Raw genomic sequence first — 19,486 nt, 5'->3', positions numbered from 1 at the left:
TGAAGTTTGGTTGTACCTGTAGAAAACTTATTTCAAACGGGATAGCACATCCTCATTTTTACGGAGATGTTGTTTACCGTGCCCAGAAATTTAAACACAATCCTTGTAAACTTATTGATTCTTTAAATAAACTTATTCTAAAAGGTTACCAATTCAATAGATATAAGAAGATGTGGTATGAGTGCCAATGAGACAACTCTCCATCCAAGTCAAAATTTATAAAAGTAAACCAATATAGTCAAAATACGGTCTTCAGATGGAGCCTTGGCTCACACCGAACAGCAAGCTATAAAGGGCCCCAAAAATTACTAGTGTTAAACCATTCAAACTGGAAAACCGACGATCTAATCTATATAAAAAATGAGAAACGAGAAACACTTATGAACTACATCATCAGTAAATTAAAAGCAAACTAAATATTATTATTATATACATATGCACATTCATGGATCTACAATGTCGATACCTGTATCTTGGCATTGCACAAGGTCATGTTTTTCTCTGACCATTTATGGCGTTTTTACACTAAATCCATTGGATGTTGGATGTGTACTGATTGATATTTTAGTCTTAGATGCATGATTTTTTTCATTAGTTGTTTTTGGCTTTTAACTAGCTGTCAGTAACTGCGAGTACTCTCAGATCTGTACTTAATGCCTTTCTGTTGTGTAGATGTTTAAGTACCCATCCATGTTCACTCTGTTTTTTTGTTAGATGTATTCTTATTTGTATCCATCTGACAAATTAAGCCTTTTTCAACTGATTTTAATAGTTTGTACTTATGCTGTACTGTTATACCACTGTCCTAGGTTAGGGGAGGGTTGGCGCCTTCAAACAAGTTTAACCTCGCCACATTCTGTGTGTGTCTGTCCCAAGTCAGGAGCCTGTAATTCAGTGGTTGTCGTTTGTTGCTGTGTAACATATTTGTTTTTCATTCATTATTTTGTAAATAAATTCATTTGTCATTTCGGGGCATTTTATAGCAGACTAAGGCTGTATGGTGACCTATAATTATTTATTTCTGTGTCATTTGGTCTCTTGTTGAGTTGTCCCATCGGCAATCATACCACATCTTCTTATTTTTTATATGTATTACTATATAATCTATTCATATATGTGTACATCTTATAATGATATACTGTGACTCTTTCACCAAAAATTCTGATATGTTTATGACACACAAGTATTTTTTATTGTAATTTTTTTTAGCGAAACATGTAGCTGTTAAGTTACATAAACCTTAAAATGTAGCAGACAACAAACCCTACCACAAAGTTATCAGGATTAAAATTAGCAAATTTCTCCATGGTATAAATGTTGATATTACCCAAGGCAATCTGCAAAGCTTTCTCATGTGGTATATATCTGATAAATGTTAAGGACTCCAAGTCATCAAAGCTTGAAAATGAATGCTGTTTTCCAAAAAAATGTCAATATCATTATTATACATGAAAAAGCAGTTTCAGCCCCTGTCATATAAAGGATACGGTCCGGCATAGGGGACATCACTGGACTCTATACCATCCTCATAATCATGAAGGGGAACCAGTCTTTTCTTTAAAGGGTCAAAAACAAGTTGGTACAGAAATGTATTGTAAGCCTTAATGAAACCATCTATATATTCATCAGTAACTGTCAACGACATCTTTAAATAAGTGGTGGGAAACTTCTTCAAAAGCTAAAAATAGAAAGAAATATAAGTGAAAAGACATGAACAAATATTTTTACCCTTGAATAATTCTGCACTTACCATTCCAAGCATGTTATCTGATTAGGACAAGGGAGACAATTCTCCACTTACCATTCAAAGCATGTTATCTGATTAGGACAAGGGAGACAATTATCCACTTACCAATCCAAACATGTTATCCGATTAGGACAAGGGAGACAATTCTCCACTTACCATTCCAAGCATGTTATCTGATTATGACAAGGGAGACAATTTTCCACTAACCATTCTAAGCATTCTAATTGATTGTGACAAGGGAGATAATTCTCCACTTACATTCATGGCAATTTAATTGATTATGACAAAGAGGATAATTGATTGTTACAAGGGAGAAAATTCTCCACTTACCATTTTGAGTGATTGTTTCAAGGGAGGTAATTCTCTACTTACTGTTTTTAGGTCTGCTTGTCTGGCTAATTTGAACACTTTGCAAGCTTTAGCTAATCCAATGCCTGACAAAGATGGGAGATAATCACATCCAGATAAAATACACATGTACTGGAACTTATCAAATGTGTAGAAACCATTCTGTATTTCCATCACTTCGTTCAGTTTACTTTTTTCTATCATTACTCCATTACCAAAATGGTCCATTTTAAATATTACCTAAAAAAAGAAATATAGTGATTTGTAAGTCCCTTATCAAATAGTGGTTTGATTAAGGCCAAGAATAAATAAAAGTGTTGTCCTTCTAATAGTAATTATTAAAAAATCTAAATGTATTAACCCTGCTCATTTTAAAACAAGAGTGCACACGCTGAAATGTCTCGCCTTACTAACTATTGATTTTATGTTGATAGTCCTAAATATAAAGCTTTACTACAAGTAACACATAAACTTAACATGATCCAAAAAAATGAGGTCAAGGTCAGATAAACCAAACGAGAAATACATGTACATCTTACAATCATTCAATAAACCAAACATAGTTGACCTATTGCTTATAGTTTCTAAGAAACAGTCTTAACCAAGAAAACTTAACATTGACCAATGAACCATGAAAATGAGGTCAAGGTCAGATGCACCATGCCAGACAGACATGTACACCTTACAATCAATGTATGCATTAAATATAGTTGACCTATTGCTTATAGTATCTAAGAAACAAACTTAACCATGAAAACTTAACATTGACCAATGAACCATTAAAATGAGGTCAAGGTCAGATGATACCTGCCAGACAGAAATATACACCTTACAATCCTTCCATACAACAAATATAGTTGATCTATTGCTTATAGTTGAAGAAAAACAGACCAAAACACAAAAACTTAACACTGAGAAATGAACAGTGAAAATGAGGTCAAGGTCAAATAAAACCTGTGAGACTGACATGTACATCATAAAATATTTCCATACACCAAATATAGTTGACCTATTGCATATAGTATTAGAAAAACAGACCAAAACTCAAAAACTTAACTTTGACCACTGAACCATGAAAATGAGGTCAAGGTCAGATGACACCTACCAGTTGGACATGTACACCTTACAATCATTCCATATACTAAATATAGTAGACCTACTGCTTATAGTATCTGATATATGGACTTGACCACGAAAACTTCAACCTTGTTCACTGATCCATGAAATGAGGTTGAGGTCGAATGAAAATTGTCTGATGGGCATGAGGACCTTGCAAGGTACGCACATACTAAATATAGTTATCCTATTACTCATAATAAGAAAGAAATAAACATTACAAAAAATGTTGACTTTTTTTCAAGTAGTCACTGAACCATGAAAATGAGGTCAAGGACAATGGACATATGACAGACGGAAACTTCATATAATAAGGCATCTATATACAAAGTATGAAGCATCCAGGTCTTCTAGCTTCTAAAATATAAAGCTTTTAAGAAGTAAGCTAATGCCGCTGCTGGATCACTATCCCTATGACAAAAAAAGAATCTGATAAATTATTTTCCCTGGGACAAAACATTCATAACTGTTTTGCCTACAACAAAAGTAACAGTGGCAACAACAAAACTTTTTTTTTTACCAAGTAAAGAATTTCAAAACACAGAACAGCTAGACTTCCTTCAGTTTCTCAGTTACTACGAATACTGAAAATTCAAAAAACTTCAAATATGAATATTGATTAGCAGTGTTGTTTAATTAATATCCTGTGTCATGTATTACATTAATATTAAAGTGTTCTTAAACATGTAGAGGGCCTAGAACTCTCTCTCTCTCTCTCTTGGCTTGGCATGGGATTTAATGTCCCAATTCTGACTGGAAGTGGTTGTGTATTTACGCATCCTGCCCCTTATGCCACTATAACTTTATACTGAATTCAATCTTTGTGGTCATTCAAAAAATTGGTCGACAGGCAAATGATATATGGTTATTTCTTACAAATCAGAAATGTACTTCCCAAAGAAAATGGTTAGGTATTTCCATGTGTTTAATATAGAGTACTATCTAGCATATGGCAGATCCAGCCAGACCCTGAACCAACTGTCAAATATCAGATACTAAAGAACTCTACATATACTTACTCTTTCACAACCAAATAGTAATAAATCTGAGTCCTCTGTTACAATAATTTGAGCAATACCAGATTTACTCAAGAATGCCAATTGAGCATCAGCCTCATACGGTGCCACTATACAATCTATTCCCCTTTCTCTGCAGACCTATAATACAAGCATCAATAAGCAAGATTTTACAATATAATGTTTTCTACCAATCAAACTTAAAGACTGAAATACATTTTGCACATATTAGGCTTGCTTACAAAGTGTAATGCAGGGTCTTGTCTACTCCTAGACCCAGATAATTTTGGTATTTTGCATTAAAAATAATAGTGAGGACCAGCAGATTTTCTTCAAGGGCCACCCAGGAAAAAAAGATTTTGAGAAAGATGGTTTGTGGTAACAAAAGGTGAAAATCTAGTCTGGTTTAATGGCAATATGTATACCTCCATTAATCTGAGAGCCATTTCTGGACTTATATCTATACATCTCTGTAAACATTCTCTAGCTTCCGCTCGATTTCCTTCTCTTAACAACTGAGCTGCTTTTTTCTTATACATATTTCTCTTTCTGAAATACACAAGTTTCATAGCAAACAATAATTTCTAATCTTATCTCAACTACTATTTTGTACTTATCCTTTTCAGGAAATTTTTATCTTTGTCTTTATGTGAGTAAACTGCAGATATCCAGATACCTGTTTTTGTGTGTTTGATTGCTGTTTCATTAGCATATATATATACCTGGCAGGGTTATGATAACACCTTGCCTGACTTGTCCCAAAATCTCCTGGACAATCAAATATGTTTTAACCACTAGTCCAGTGTTCTCCCCAGGCCATTTTAGCGCTGCGGTATTCAGCACTGTGCTATTGGGCAGACCGCAGCGCTATCCAATCAAATGTCAGCGCTATTGTTTTTGAATTTTCAAACTTCCGGTATTATTCTGTACAAATCCGATCACGTGGTCGACTGGTTCATTTGTCTGAAAGATCGTTTATTCACCTAACGAAGTCAAATATCGGAGGGGCCAGTTCAATAAAAGAACAAAATGGCGCCATTTGCAATACTTTTACTGTCAAAAAAACTTTTCTCTCTGGAGTTTTTCGCTTTAAAAAGAAGCAGAAGCTTCATGAAAGGGGTGGATAGTACTAAAAATCATTCCTAAATTATTTATGGGAAGTTTTACACCCTTCTCTGACAAAGTGGTCTTGACCATCTTTTGAACCATCTAAGATTATTCAGGAACATATATACTGTTCCCAGGATTATTTCATTATTTTTTTGCGTTTACAACTGCACTGTTGAATCTGTATGGCTTTAAGGAAAGCATTCCTGTTGTCCTGCGATTCTTAACAAGCCCGTATTTTACGATTACTTGTCCTTTCATCGCTCGTTTCAAAATCGAATAGAGAATTAAACAAAATGAAAAAATCGTGTAAATATATATAAAATATCGATATTTGTCATCCACTTGTCAATATATATTAACTAAATATTGTTTTAAAATTAATGTAAACAGAGGATGGCTTGGATAAGGAATGGTATTTAATGATCCATAAGGCCTCAGACCACAATTATTCTTCCCATTGGTTACAATGCATTTTTTGGTAAAAGTCAAATTGAATTAAAAAAATTGCACCGCTTCAAACATGAAATAAATTTACCTGCTTATAGACCATTATTATTTGAATAAAATATGCTTGTCCCAGGACAATCCATCAGTGCTTTTTCTTTTGAGAGCCATATTAACATGCCAATGGTAGGATTTGAATCTTGAATAAATGACGAAGGCTAATTTCTACCCTACTTTCATTTTGGCTGAATCACTACTTTCACTTTCAACAATAAATTTTGTCCACATGTTTTACTTATTTCAATATATATGCAACTGATAGGACCACTAATATAGTAAACATTTCAAAGAAAACAGTAGTCAGAATACTTAGGAAGAAATACCCCATATAATAATTGGGAACTATATTCCTAGACCACGAACAAAGGGAATTAATTGTGGTCTGAAGCCATAAGGTTACAAGAGCGCAATTATTTGTTTACATTTTACCGGCAAGTATTTTACCCCAAGATGGTATTCAGAATAGAATCCTGTACGGCTTCTGATTGGATGATACAGAATTGGAATTACTTTTAATAGAAAGCTTATCCAATTAGTTTTTAAAAATCCAGAAAATCAAATTCACATTTTGCAAAGTATAGAAAATATCTTCCATTTCTGCACGTGGGGGCCATTAAAAATATGCCTTTTTCATTAAGCAAGAAAAAATAGACGATCTTTTTCAACTGCATTTTAAGTCAATTTTTGACACATGACCATATATATTTTTTTAGTTGTAATGCAACACTGGCATTTCTAGTAACAGGAACTGCTACCCGTTTTTCCCTAATTTGTGTAGTCTTCGAGAAAAAAAATATGGAACACCACTGGTACCCTATGGAAAATGCATTACGAATAATTGCGCTCTTGTAACCTATAAGCCATAAGTGTTAACAGGAAGTTCTGTGTAAGGGAGACAATTTTGTAGGGAAAGTTCTAAAACAAGTATTGTCATATCTTGTCAAATATTTCTGGTGGCAAGAATTCAAATGTTTATAAAATTATCAAACACAACCTTTGGAGGTGGTAGTAATGTTTCAATTGGCAAATATAATTTAATTTTATTGATAATCCACCTTTAATAAAAAAAAATCTTTAAAAAAATATATCTAGGATTTCTATCTACATATTCATCTTGGAATTTTAAAACTCCATAAACTGTTATCACAGAGATATGTCTCGCTTTTTTTGTAATTTTGATAATGCAAATGTTGAAATTAAAATTGCAATACTTTAACATGTAAGTTATGCAAATATTCAAAGTCGATGAACCATGACTGAAGGTACATGGCTAATCAATCTCCATGGAATGAGATGTGCCAATGCTAATACAACTGCATACCAAATACCATTGACTTATTATAAGTCGTTCCCTTTAAACGAACCTCAACACAAACATTAACTTGTAAACTATGTAAAAGTTTAAAAGTCAAGGAACCATGATCAGGGGTGGGGCTATATAATCTCCATGGAAACAATACTTGCAAATGCCAATAAATTTGCATACCAAATATCATTGTCTTTACATTAGCAGTTCATCTTAAACTGATCTAATCACAAACTAATACATGTTAACTAAGCAAAATTTTCAAAGTCTATAGACCATGACTAAGGGGGCGGAGCCAAATAATCTCCATGGAAATGAGATATGCCAATGCTTATACAACTGCATACCAAATATTATTGACCTACCACTAGTGGTTCCCCATAAATTGACCTAATCACAAACTAATACATGTAAACTATGAAAAGTTTCAAAGTCAATAGACCTTGACTGAGGGGGCGGGGCCAAATAATCTCCATGGTAATGAGATGTGCCAATGCTAATACAACTGCATACCAAATATCATTGACCTACCACTAGTGGTTCACCATGAACTAGACCTAATCACAAACTAATACATTGTTGACGCCGTCGCCGGAAACAGCATACCTATGTCTCGCTTTTTGACTCCGTCAAGGTGAGATAAAAAAAGGGCAGCAAGATTAATTCTAGATGCAGATCCTTTATCCCCCTCAGCCCCCTTATTTAAAGAACTTGGGTGGATGACAGTTGACAGTAGAATCAAATACCACAAATATTTACTTCTATATAAATGTATGCATATGGAAGCACCAATGTACCTAGTTCAAAAGTTTAAACTGAAATCAGATAATAATCCTTACTCCTTTAGAGGTGTCACTCAAGGTAATCTGATAGTTCCTAAGCCAAAAGCTGAGCTATTTAAGAAATCTTTTGTTTTCTCTGGATCAGTGTTATGGAATGGACTACCACACAAAATGCGTAAAGCTCAAAACACTTATACTTTTAAACAAAGTATCAAGAAGTACTTAACACAGTCCTGATAAGATTATGTTTTCTACAATGTATTTGTATATTCTTTTATTTTTATTTTTATTTGATTTTTTGACTACATGTGCATCTTGAACAGCCTTATATCTTATCATGTTAGTAATATTACATTGAACTAATTGACTGTAAATTAACTATGTGTAAATATCTGTTTTTGATTGTATTGTAATTTGTATGTGAGGGCCTCAGGGAAGATTAGTTTATTGTAACTAACTGAGTTTACCCTCTTTAAATAAAGAATTTATTATTATTATTATTATTATGTTAACCTTTTATAAATATTTCTTTAATAATATTTAAATATTATGGACAGGGTAATTCCATTTCTTCCTTTGATATTCAATAATAATTAATATACTGATTTTTTATTGCCAAATTGTAATTTGATTATAGATGTAAAAAAAAGTTAATGAAAAAATTCCAATCTTGTCATTGAAAACTTTCTGTAAATGTGTGTCAGTAAATTATGAAATTGTAAAGAATATATTATAACTAGTTTATAAGTCAAACAACTAAAAGTGCATACTTACTCTTACAAAAAAAATGGGGGAGGGGTGGTATTGAAATAAAATTATATAAATTACCTGGGCATTTTATTTTTTAAAATTTAATAATTAAAATGTTGCTAATTATTTCTGTGAAAGCATATGTATAAAAATAATGCAGGTCTTTGTCTATTTAATATAATATAACCAGCATGGTAGTTATAAATAAATGTAACATCATGTAAAAATGGTATATTAATCTAATGTCGCGCGCTTACCCCAGCGCTATCAAAAAATCCTGGGGAGAACACTGTAGTCCCAGACAAGTTATTTCATTAATAGCACAACCAGTAGGGATAAGAACAAAAATTTTCAGGCAAGTAGATTTTTGTTAAGCATTTGCCTTGGACAAGTGAAGAATTTTAATATTTCCACACCAAACTCTTATCTTCTTTTACAAGTATTCATATCTACTGGACATGTTATAATCTCTGACTACACTGTGTTTTGCAGTTGGTATATATCTTGACCAAATCTATTTAATTCTTATTTTGTCTAATTTCTCATGTATGATTTCATGGCTTTAGTTAACAGTCTGGATATATTGGTAAATGAGTTTGTGTTTTCTAACAAGGCAAATAACAAGTCAATGATAAATACCATTTTAAACAGGTATGCAATTTCCACAATTTGAGCAAGCAAGAAATGCCCAAAAGCTAGTCTAATTTCCCCGACATTTTTTGCATCTTTTCTTTTTCAATCAAAAGTATGTACTGTACTTTCGTTAGTGTTCTCTCCAGGGCCTTTTATAATCATGATAATGTGATGCAATATTGCTTTAAGTTGATACCATCTAAAATGGTTTTCTTATAGATTGTGTTTATGGATATGATGCAATAATTTCTAAAAACAAGATGGTATTTCAAAATTCCCTGTCTACCAGAATGATATATGATATTAGACTTACTCTCTTCTTGTCTTTTCTACGTCTTTCTTTGAGGGCAGATGACATCCATCAAACACCATGATAGGCTTCAGATTGTTCTTTAACATATACTCCAAGTATTTCATACAATAGTACACATATCTGTAATCAAAGTTTTTGAACTACTGTAAAAGCAGAAATTTTCGTGGAGGATTTAATTTCGTTTATTTCGTGGAAAGAATATATCCACGAAATTAAAACCCCAACGAAAATTTAACCTACATATAATATCACTTCCATTTAATGGAAACCACGAAATTAAATCCCCATGAAATTTTATATAGAGACAAAACCACGAAATTTTAACCCCTTGAAAATTAATGTATCTACAGTATGTAACATAATATTCGGGATAAATACTGTAATAACAAAACATGGTAAACATGGTCATGGTAACAATTATTTTTTTTCAAAACTAATGCTGTTGTTTTCAAACTCATAGTAAAACTTCCATATGCAATTAATGCCATGGCTCTTTTCGCTTTGTAAACAAAGCCATGTTCTAATTCCAATAGAACATGAAGTGCACATAAAAAGCCAGATATCCAAATGGACATTATTGTTGGTGTTGCTGGTTAGTAAATTAAACAAAACATTCTAAAAGTAAGTTTACAAATATCTGATCAGTTTTGTTATCGGGAAATTGTTGGTTTTTCTACTAGAATGTTTGCCTTACAAAATCAAATTGGCTGCCTTGTAGGTCTGCTTCATATCCAAAAAGTTCTTACTTTTCATATTAGAATTGAAATAATTCTATCATAACAAGCTCTGTGCTCATTATAACATGTCAACATTTTACATCTCGCTTGCACTAGGTATTGATAAGACATTGACATATATAATGCCTACCCATGTTAAAATGAGCATAGAAGAATGCATGAAAGAATAATTTCTTAAATATCTTTAATCATTTTAACAGCTTATTTTCTGAAGATTTGAAACACTGACATTGTAGTCAATGCAAAATCAGCAGCATAACTTTGATAGAAATACTTTTGCAAACAATTAAAGCCATGGAAAAAACCCAAATGTGCTTAATTATGTTAATTATTGAGAAAAATTTGTATGGGGTTCCGTGGAACCCTGTGTCTCGCCTGCGATTGCTGCTATCAGTGTAAAAGTGTAATGTTGACTTAAAAAGTGAGTCCATTTACATTGATTTATCAGTAAAATACAGAATCCAAAAAAATCAAACTTTTCCTTTAGATGCTATTTCATGGTCTTGAAGATTAGCTTCTATTCAAATTTCATAGCAATCCATGAAGGTTTTAAAATTTATCATGTAAAAAAAATTTAATCCCAGACTATCTGTAAATGTGTAAAAAACTAAGTCCATCTATCAGAAAAATATTGAAAATGAAAAAAAAACATTTAAGTTTGCCTTGGACATTATCTCTTAATCATAAAAAAAGCTTGTGCAAAAGTTTCATAAAATTCTATGAAGGTTTGATAAAGTAATTGATGTGTAACAAACTTTAACTATAGACTATATCTATTTGTTAACTGTAAAAAAAAAATTAAGTCCATTTATCAATTAAATATGGAAAAATGAAAATAATTATTTTCAAAATTTTGCTCTGAATACTGTATTTTTGTCATAATTAAGCTTCTATCCAAATTTCCTAAAATTCCATGAAGGTTTGACAAAGTTATTGATGACTGAAAATTTTTAACCTCAGACTGTATCTACTTGTTAACTGTAAAAAAGAGAAAAATGAAAATAAATAATTTCAAAATTTTGCCCTGAATACTGTCTTTTGGTCATAAACAAGCTTCTGTCCAAATTACATAAAATTCCATGTAGGTTTGACAAAGTTATTGATGTCTAAAACGACTTGAACCACAGACTGAACCTAAATATTGACGCCGCCGACAACAGAATCTAGGATCGCTATGTCTCGCTTCAAAGAAATAAATTTTGCAGGCTCGACAAAAATGTATGACTGATAAATCATATAAAATTTATAAAAAACAATGGTAATTGAATCATATACATACTGGTCTGTTTTTTCTCCAAGGGCCAATTTCTCAGCACATGAAAAAGCTCCCTTGTGTAGCCAACAATAAGCATCTATAGCCACTGTACAACCAGAAAACTTGGCAATGTTCACATGGTCATGTATCTTCTTTAGAAACGGTAAAAGTCCTTGAATTCCCATGACAACAAATCCAATTACTTCCTAAAAAATAAAGATAAAATGTGATGCTATCAGTCATGTCAGTTTTATTGACTTTTTCAAATTAAATGCTGATCTGTCAAGTCGTTAGATGTTTAAGAAGGATTCTAGAATCTCCTGGACATTTTGCATACATTACACTGTGCTGAAATATGTTGTGTGGTAGAGAGATCTTTATGAATCACTTCTGTAATGAATTCATCCATTGTTTGGCTTGCCTATATTTAATGACGAAAATGTTCTCACTTCCAAATTTAAGTCTGCATTTTGTGTGTCAAATGAAACATATTATAAACATGACACGATACTTTTATGTGTAAGATTTACAAAGCTTTAATTCAAAATAACAGTTCACATAATAATAATGCACAGCATTTGAACCTAAAACCAGCTTCCCTATATGTGCTGGGTTTGTCTTGTCAACGTATATTTGTTCCGCCTAACAGAAGTTCAACTAGAAACTTTGTTATAAACAATGTCATAATATCTGTTCCTGTTGGAACAAATTTTCTATACCATTTATTCCGTTAGGGCTATTCCAGAAAAAAATGTATGGGAGGGTTGGACGGCAGTTTATCTTTTTTTGCATGGGTTGTGGTGGTTGGAGCAAATGTAATTCTGTGGGTAGTTGTTCTTCTCCACAATTTAATTAGATGGGTGGTTGTACATTAACTTATTAAGATTTGGAAGCTTTTGTATATAAATAAAATAAAATATAGCTTTATAAAAGGTGATGAAACAGTAATGAATCTCGGAAAATTTTTATGTTTTTTTATTTTTTATGTGGAGTTATTTCCCCTTAAAATGGATTTTCTTTAAAATCCGTTTTACTGATTATTGAAATACACAAAAAATTTATTTTACTTTTCAACTGCAAGAGAATGATGTTTTAATGAAAAGGATTCCAGCTTTGAATTTTTTGTTTTAAAAAAAGTTCATTTTATTGAAGAAAAAAAATTTCATAATAGACCACTATTTTAGATTTGAATATTGTAATTATAAGAAATATACCAACTTGCTGAAAATATTTGACATACTATTCCCGCAATGCCTTTGTAAATTATTTCATGGAATTTTTGTTAATTTGGTGGAGGGGAATTTTTACACAAAAGTGGTGATTTCTGGATTTTTGACTTAGAAACTCCTAACCCTTTTTACAGTTGAAAAAGCCATACCACAGTTGGAATCTACCCTTTATATTTTGATATAGATTATATAAAAGAACAAAAGGAGATCTGAAGATTGAAATTTTTCAGCCTTAGTATCCTAATTCTACAATGGTTGTGTTGAAAGTCATTAAGACATACATACTTAAAAAATATACTAGTTTTTAAGTAGACCATATCAATTTCTTACACTGCTGTATTGACTTTCTTTATTTTTTGTTTGAATTAGATGGGTGGTGGTATCAAACCTCTATTTAATTGTTTGGGTTATGGGTCGCCAAAAAAATCAAATTGTATGGGTCATGGGCATTAAAAAAAAGTGCCTTCCAACCCCCCCATACATTTTTTTCTGGAATAGCCCTTAGGAACATTTACTGATATATTTATTCTGTTAGGAACATTTACTGTAATATTTATTCCAGTGGAAATAATATTCCAGAATATTGTTTCAATTTGGAACTTATATTATGAAGGAACTTCTATTCTGTGACAATTAGATGTATACAAAAGTTGTTGAATCATAAATAAAGATCTAATGATAGGTGGGATACCCAGAGATTTCAGTCATTGTTACTAATAAAATTCCTTGTCAAAAGGTGCAAAAAATATAATTATTTATGTATATAACAAGAGTGCACACGTTGAAAGGTCTTACCTGCTTTACTGAGCAGGATTGATTTTGTATTGATAGTCTTGAAGACAAAAATTGTCTACAAGTATCAAATAAATTCAACATTATCAATGATCCATGACAATGAGGTCAAGTTCAAATAAACTAAGACAGACAGACAGACATTTTTACTTGATTTTCATATGATGAAGACATAATCTTTCAATCAGTTTATTTGAGGTCTGGAACTGGCATGTCAGTAACTGCTAGTAGTCCTTTGTTAATTTATGTTGATTATTGTCATTTTGCTTTGTTTCTTCTGTTACCTATTCTAACATCAGACTCAGACTTCTTTTAAAACTGAATTTTACTGTGCGTATTGCTGTGTGTTTGTTTATCCTACATTGGCTAGAGGTATAGGGGGAGGGTTGAGATCTCACAAAACATGTTTAACCCTGCCCCATTTTTGCGCCTGTCACAAGTCAGGAACCTCTGGCCTTTGGTAGTATTGTATGTTTTTTAATTTTAGTTTGTTAATATGTTTCAGAGTTTAGTGTGACGTCCATTTTCGCTGAACTAGTACACATTATTGTTTAGGGGCTAGCTGAAGCCTGCCTCCTGGCAGGGTTCGACACTAACGCTAGTCCGCTAGCCCGAGGCTAGTAAAAATTAGGGAGGGCTAGTAAAGTTTCCATCACAGTAGTCCGACGGGCTAGTCAAAATTTTGTTTAAAACTAGGAATTTCACAAAATTCTAATTTTCAATTTGTTGCTCTGGGATTTGTTGCTGACCTTTGCTGTCTTTATTGTACAGTTTATTCACGTTAATATGATTGTCAGACATTTTTAACATGAAAGGTACTTTTTGGGGAGGGGAAAGAAAGGGAAACAATGATGGTACTTAATACATTGAAAACCACGTGTGTTACAAACGCCGTGATGATTCTAATCAGAAACCTGGATCTCAAAAGTGCTTTCATAATATCAAAATAATAACATGAATACGAAATTTACATACATTACTACCGATAACATCACTGTTTGGGGAAAATGTACAACTTATTGGGAGGAATTTTAAGCCATTTTTTTTAGTAATTGGGAATTTTCTCTAGGGGAAAAAACTGTATTTCGAATGTAATTTGAGGCAAACAATATCATTGAATTATTGTCATAAAAACAAAATTATAGGTCTCTGCAAGGATTTGTATACTATACAATTCCTTGGTCTCTGGTAAAAAATATACAGATTTTTAGGAATAAAATCTTGTCCTGCAAAAAAAAAATAACTGAAACAACAAGGGAAAAGAAGGAGTACATGAAGAATTATGACAAAAACAGCAAGGGCAAACCTTTCCTCTTTTGTGGGTGCATTTTAAATCCTTAACTTATCCATCTTCATTAAAAACACTAGTAATAATGATAAGTAAAATGAGGATGATGATGAAGTAATGATCTAAAGGGGTCTTCAAAATAAGTCGAACACATTCTTAATATAGATGATTAAAATATGATTTTTTTTTTTTTTTTTTTTTGTATTTCTTATTAGCAAACCAGTGAAATTTCATGAAACAAAACATGTTCAAAACCCTCTGGAAATGCTCCAGAACACAGGATTTAGCTTCATTTGTATCAAAATTTTCTGGGGGGCATGCCCCCATACCCTCCTAGATAGGGTCGTGCCGGTGGCACGACCATCCAAGTGCCTTCGTCACTTGGAGGGCTAGTGAATTGACAAGAGGACTAGTAGAATAATAAATTCACTAGCCCTGCAGGCTAGTACATATATTTAGTTAGTGTCAAACCCTGCCTGGTGCGGGATTTTCTCGCTGTGTTGAAGACCCATTGGTGGCCTTGGGCTTTTTCTGCTCTTTGGTCGGGTTGTTGTCTCTTTGACACATTCCGTTTCCATTCTCAAATTTATGTACATATTGCAATCATTCCATACACCAAATATAGTTGATCTATTGCTTAAAGTATACAAGAAACAGACCAAACCATGAAAGCGTAAATATACCAATGAACCATGAAAATGAAGACAAGGTCAGACAATATTTGCCAGACAGACATGTAAATCTTACAATCTTCAATGCACCAAATATTGTTGACCTATTGCTTATAGTACCTAAGAAACAGAAAACTTGCAATGACCAATGTACCATGAAAATGAGGTCAAGGTCAGATGAACCCTGCCAGACAGACATGTACACCTTACAATCCTTTCATACACCAAATACAGTTGACCTATTGCTTATAGTATCTTAAAAGAGGACCAAGCTTCTGAACTAAACACTGACCAATGAACCATTAAAATGAGGTCAATGATACTCGCCAGACAGACTTTACTTTGCACATTCATTCAATACACTAAATATACGAATTATAGTCATTTCGTACCCTAACCATTTTGTACCCCCCATTTCATACCCTGGCAAAAACCATTTCATACCCTGACCATTTCGTACCTTGACCATTTCATACCTCATGGATAACTTATATGTATACCATTTCGTACCTCATGGAAAATTTAAATGCATACCATTTCGTACCTCATGGAAGTTTATATGTTTTTTAAACTCTGAGGAAAATTCAAAACGGAAAGTCACTAATCAAATGGCAAAATCAAAAGCTCAAACACATCAAACGAATGGATAACAACTGTCATGAATATTCCTGACTTGGTACAGGCATTTTCTTATGAAGAAAATGGTGGATTAAACCTGGTTTTATAGCTCGCTAAACCTCTCACTTGTATGACAGTCGCATAAAATTCCATTATATTGACAACAATGTGTGAACAAAACAAACAGACTTAATAGGTAAAAAATTCAAAAATAGGGGTACAGCAGTCAACATTGTGTTATAATCTTAATCACTATTAAAACAAACAAATACATGTATGTCAATAAAAAAAACCCAAAAAGGCATATAGACAAAGCACATAAGCAAAAGCGAAAGACAAGAATACAAAAATTTACCATAGCACAATACCACAATGACGGGATGTATAAGTATGCACTTTATTCATGTAATATAATATAAAAAAATTAAAATCATCTCAAAATGTTTTATATCGATATATTTTAAAAAAATGAGAACTTTTACAAATATATGACACGAAATAGTGAATACGAAATGGTAATTTTGGGTACGAAATGGCAGAAGTAAGAAATGGTCAAGGTACAAAATGACTTGCTACCAAATATTCTTGACCTTTTGAATATAGTATTTGACAGACCAAAAAACCCAAAAACTTAATATTATAAGAATCTGAGAAACAGCCCTAATAATGTTACTGTAACTTCATCAATGAACCATGAAATGAGGTCAAGGTCAAGTAAAACCTGTCCGACAGACAATGTCATCCACTTTATTTGAACTTTGATGGATGGTTGTCTCATTGGCAATGATGACTGTCATGCCACATCTCCTTATATTTATAATGAAGACCTTGCAAGTAAACCATAAACCAAATATAGTTATCCTATTACTTATAATAATAAGTAAGAAAATCACACGATAAAACTATAATTTTTTAAGCAGTCCCTAAACCGTGAAAATGAGGTCAAGGACATAGACATATGAAAGCAAGTTAACTTCATAACATAAGGATTCTGTATACAACTTCTATAAAGCCCCAGGTCTTCTACCCGCTGAAATATAAGGGAGAGTCTTTTCACCACCGAACACCACCGAAAACGCCGAACACCCAAAAAACCCATCAACCACTGAGAAAATCAGTGATTTTATACAATAAAACGGTAAAATCAATTAAATTACGTCTAATTTAACAATTTTTTAGATGTTTATATGCATCATTTTTCTGTTAAAGTAGATTATTAATATAATCCATATAAAGAAAAACGTCTCCTGATTCATCACTATTTTTCCGGATTACATTGTGTGTGTATAAGAATCATTTGACATCAATTACTGATGAAGGATATTAGTTACCTGAAATATTTAACATTTGTTCATGTCTCTTTTCTTGTTATTTGTACAACTATTTTATAAAAGAAGAAAAAAAATGAAGAAAAAAAATTATTTGAGGTGTCCAGTGGTGGTTTGCTGAGTTGTAGTGTTATAGACTCTCCTTTTCTGTTCGATGTAGATATTTGTTCTCTTAACCTTATTATTTGTTGAATATTAATAACTTAAATATTATATTTAGGTCACATTTATAACAATAAGAGTTCAAAAAATATAAATTTTTGGGGTGTTCGGTGGTGTTCGGCAGTGTGCGGTGGTGTTTGGTGGTGAAAAGACCAACTGGAAATATAAAACTTAATATATAGCAATGGACCATTTAATTCCATATCTTAAAAGGGGGGTTGATGGTTTCTTCTGAGGGGTATCAAGTCATTTCTAAGGGGTACCGATTCATATAACTATATGGCACAAAATTGGTTCATATCTTCAGATCATACACTACAAACCAGTAAAAGTCTGAAATGGCCTATATTTGTACTCGACTGTACTGATTTTTACTCGACCAGTCTGAATTGGTCTGAAATTTACTTGATAATACTCGACTGTAGTCTGAACCATACTTAACAGTCTGAACTTGTACTCGACCAGTACTTAACCATTTTATATGAGTGAACCATACTCGACCTAGTCTGAACCATACTCGACCTAGTCTGAACCATACTCGACCTAGTCTGAACCATACTCGACTAAGTCTTAACCAACCTAGACCTAATTTTTGTATCTATCTATTGTATTTCATCAATTTAGGAACTGTTTTTAACAGCTATTTCCCCTGGCTAGAAATTTGAACAACAATTTGAAATTCAAAATGTATTCAATATGGCATATTGAAACCAAAATTTCACAATAAACATAATATAAATTCAACACCATATTTATCAACACTTACATATATATATCACCTTTAAAATAAAAATAAAACAAACTGATCAAATAATCTCAAACCGAATTGGGACTAACATTTTCAATGTTATTCAAATTTTTTTGAATGTTTCAGATATATTTTATGGTTACTGGACAATTTTCACCATTTACTTAACAGTCAGGGGTGCTACTTAAACAAGTGATTTCATCATCACTTATTTCAGTGATTTGATAAATTCAGTTATCACCTATTTAAGTGATTTTAGTGTTTTCTTTGATCTTCAAATGCTAATTTCATTGATTTTCCATATTTTCACAATCTTTTCTATAATTTTCCTACATAAATCAATTATCCCTTTTTCTTTGTATATTAATTTCACCAGTGCGCTTGGGCAGTAAGTTAGTGCGCTAAAGCTTTTAAAAGTACCCTTGGGAATTTTTCTGTAATCAAATATTCATTAACTACTTTTACTATAAGACAAAGATCAACAATATTAGGTAACCTGATTGGTTTTCTTTAAAGTTAGAATGATCTACTTCAAGGTTATGACCTGATCTACAAACTATTCCAGTTTTTGCATATTTTAAAAAAACTGTAAAAGTGTCAGGCTTATCAAGCAAAAGAAAATTTCTGCATGTACATAGTTGTTTTTTCAATGGAATTGTTGTCTTTTTACCAATAAAAAAATCAAGCTTGTGGGAAAAATATCAAGAAAATGTTATAAACACTTATTAAAGTGATTACAATTTAACTTCTAAAATTACTTGTTTCAGTGATTTTAAAAAGTCTGTGTGAAAATTTTTAATATTTCACAGCCAAAATCCCTCGAGGAAGTGATTCTGAAATCACTTGTTTAAGTAGTACCCCTGACTGCTTAAGCCTTGTATAGATTTATGGTGTCAGTTGAGTTTAGTTAATAATGCAGTGAACATTTTTTTTATTAAAATATATTTAAAATAGTATATAAAGCAACTTAATAAATTTTAAAAATAACACCTTTGTTTTGTAAAACCAAGAATTTAAGATAATCATGATAATA

At 32.2% G+C, this 19,486-nt stretch overlaps 1 protein-coding gene across 1 annotated transcript in view; it reads right to left on the bottom strand.

The window, feature by feature from the left end:
* Window positions 1-19,486, bottom strand: part of LOC127739291 (exonuclease 1-like) — a 28,376-nt gene that overhangs the window by 7,315 nt on the left and 1,575 nt on the right. Inside the window, exons 2-8 of the mRNA XM_052250959.1 lie at window positions 11,642-11,823; window positions 9,626-9,745; window positions 4,653-4,776; window positions 4,231-4,368; window positions 2,120-2,335; window positions 1,488-1,678; window positions 1,269-1,365 (exon numbers count right to left, since the gene is read on the bottom strand). Of these exons, the coding sequence (XP_052106919.1) occupies window positions 1,269-1,365; window positions 1,488-1,678; window positions 2,120-2,335; window positions 4,231-4,368; window positions 4,653-4,776; window positions 9,626-9,745; window positions 11,642-11,802 (1,047 nt within the window). The 5' untranslated portion in view covers window positions 11,803-11,823. The remainder of the gene's footprint in view (window positions 1-1,268; window positions 1,366-1,487; window positions 1,679-2,119; window positions 2,336-4,230; window positions 4,369-4,652; window positions 4,777-9,625; window positions 9,746-11,641; window positions 11,824-19,486) is intronic.

Source organism: Mytilus californianus, unplaced genomic scaffold (assembly GCF_021869535.1).
Source record: "Mytilus californianus isolate M0D057914Y unplaced genomic scaffold, xbMytCali1.0.p SCAF_4, whole genome shotgun sequence".
NCBI classification, from domain to species: domain Eukaryota; kingdom Metazoa; phylum Mollusca; class Bivalvia; order Mytilida; family Mytilidae; genus Mytilus; species Mytilus californianus.
Note: the sequence above shows the minus strand (reverse complement) of the source record. Positions and strands in the feature narration are given on the sequence as shown.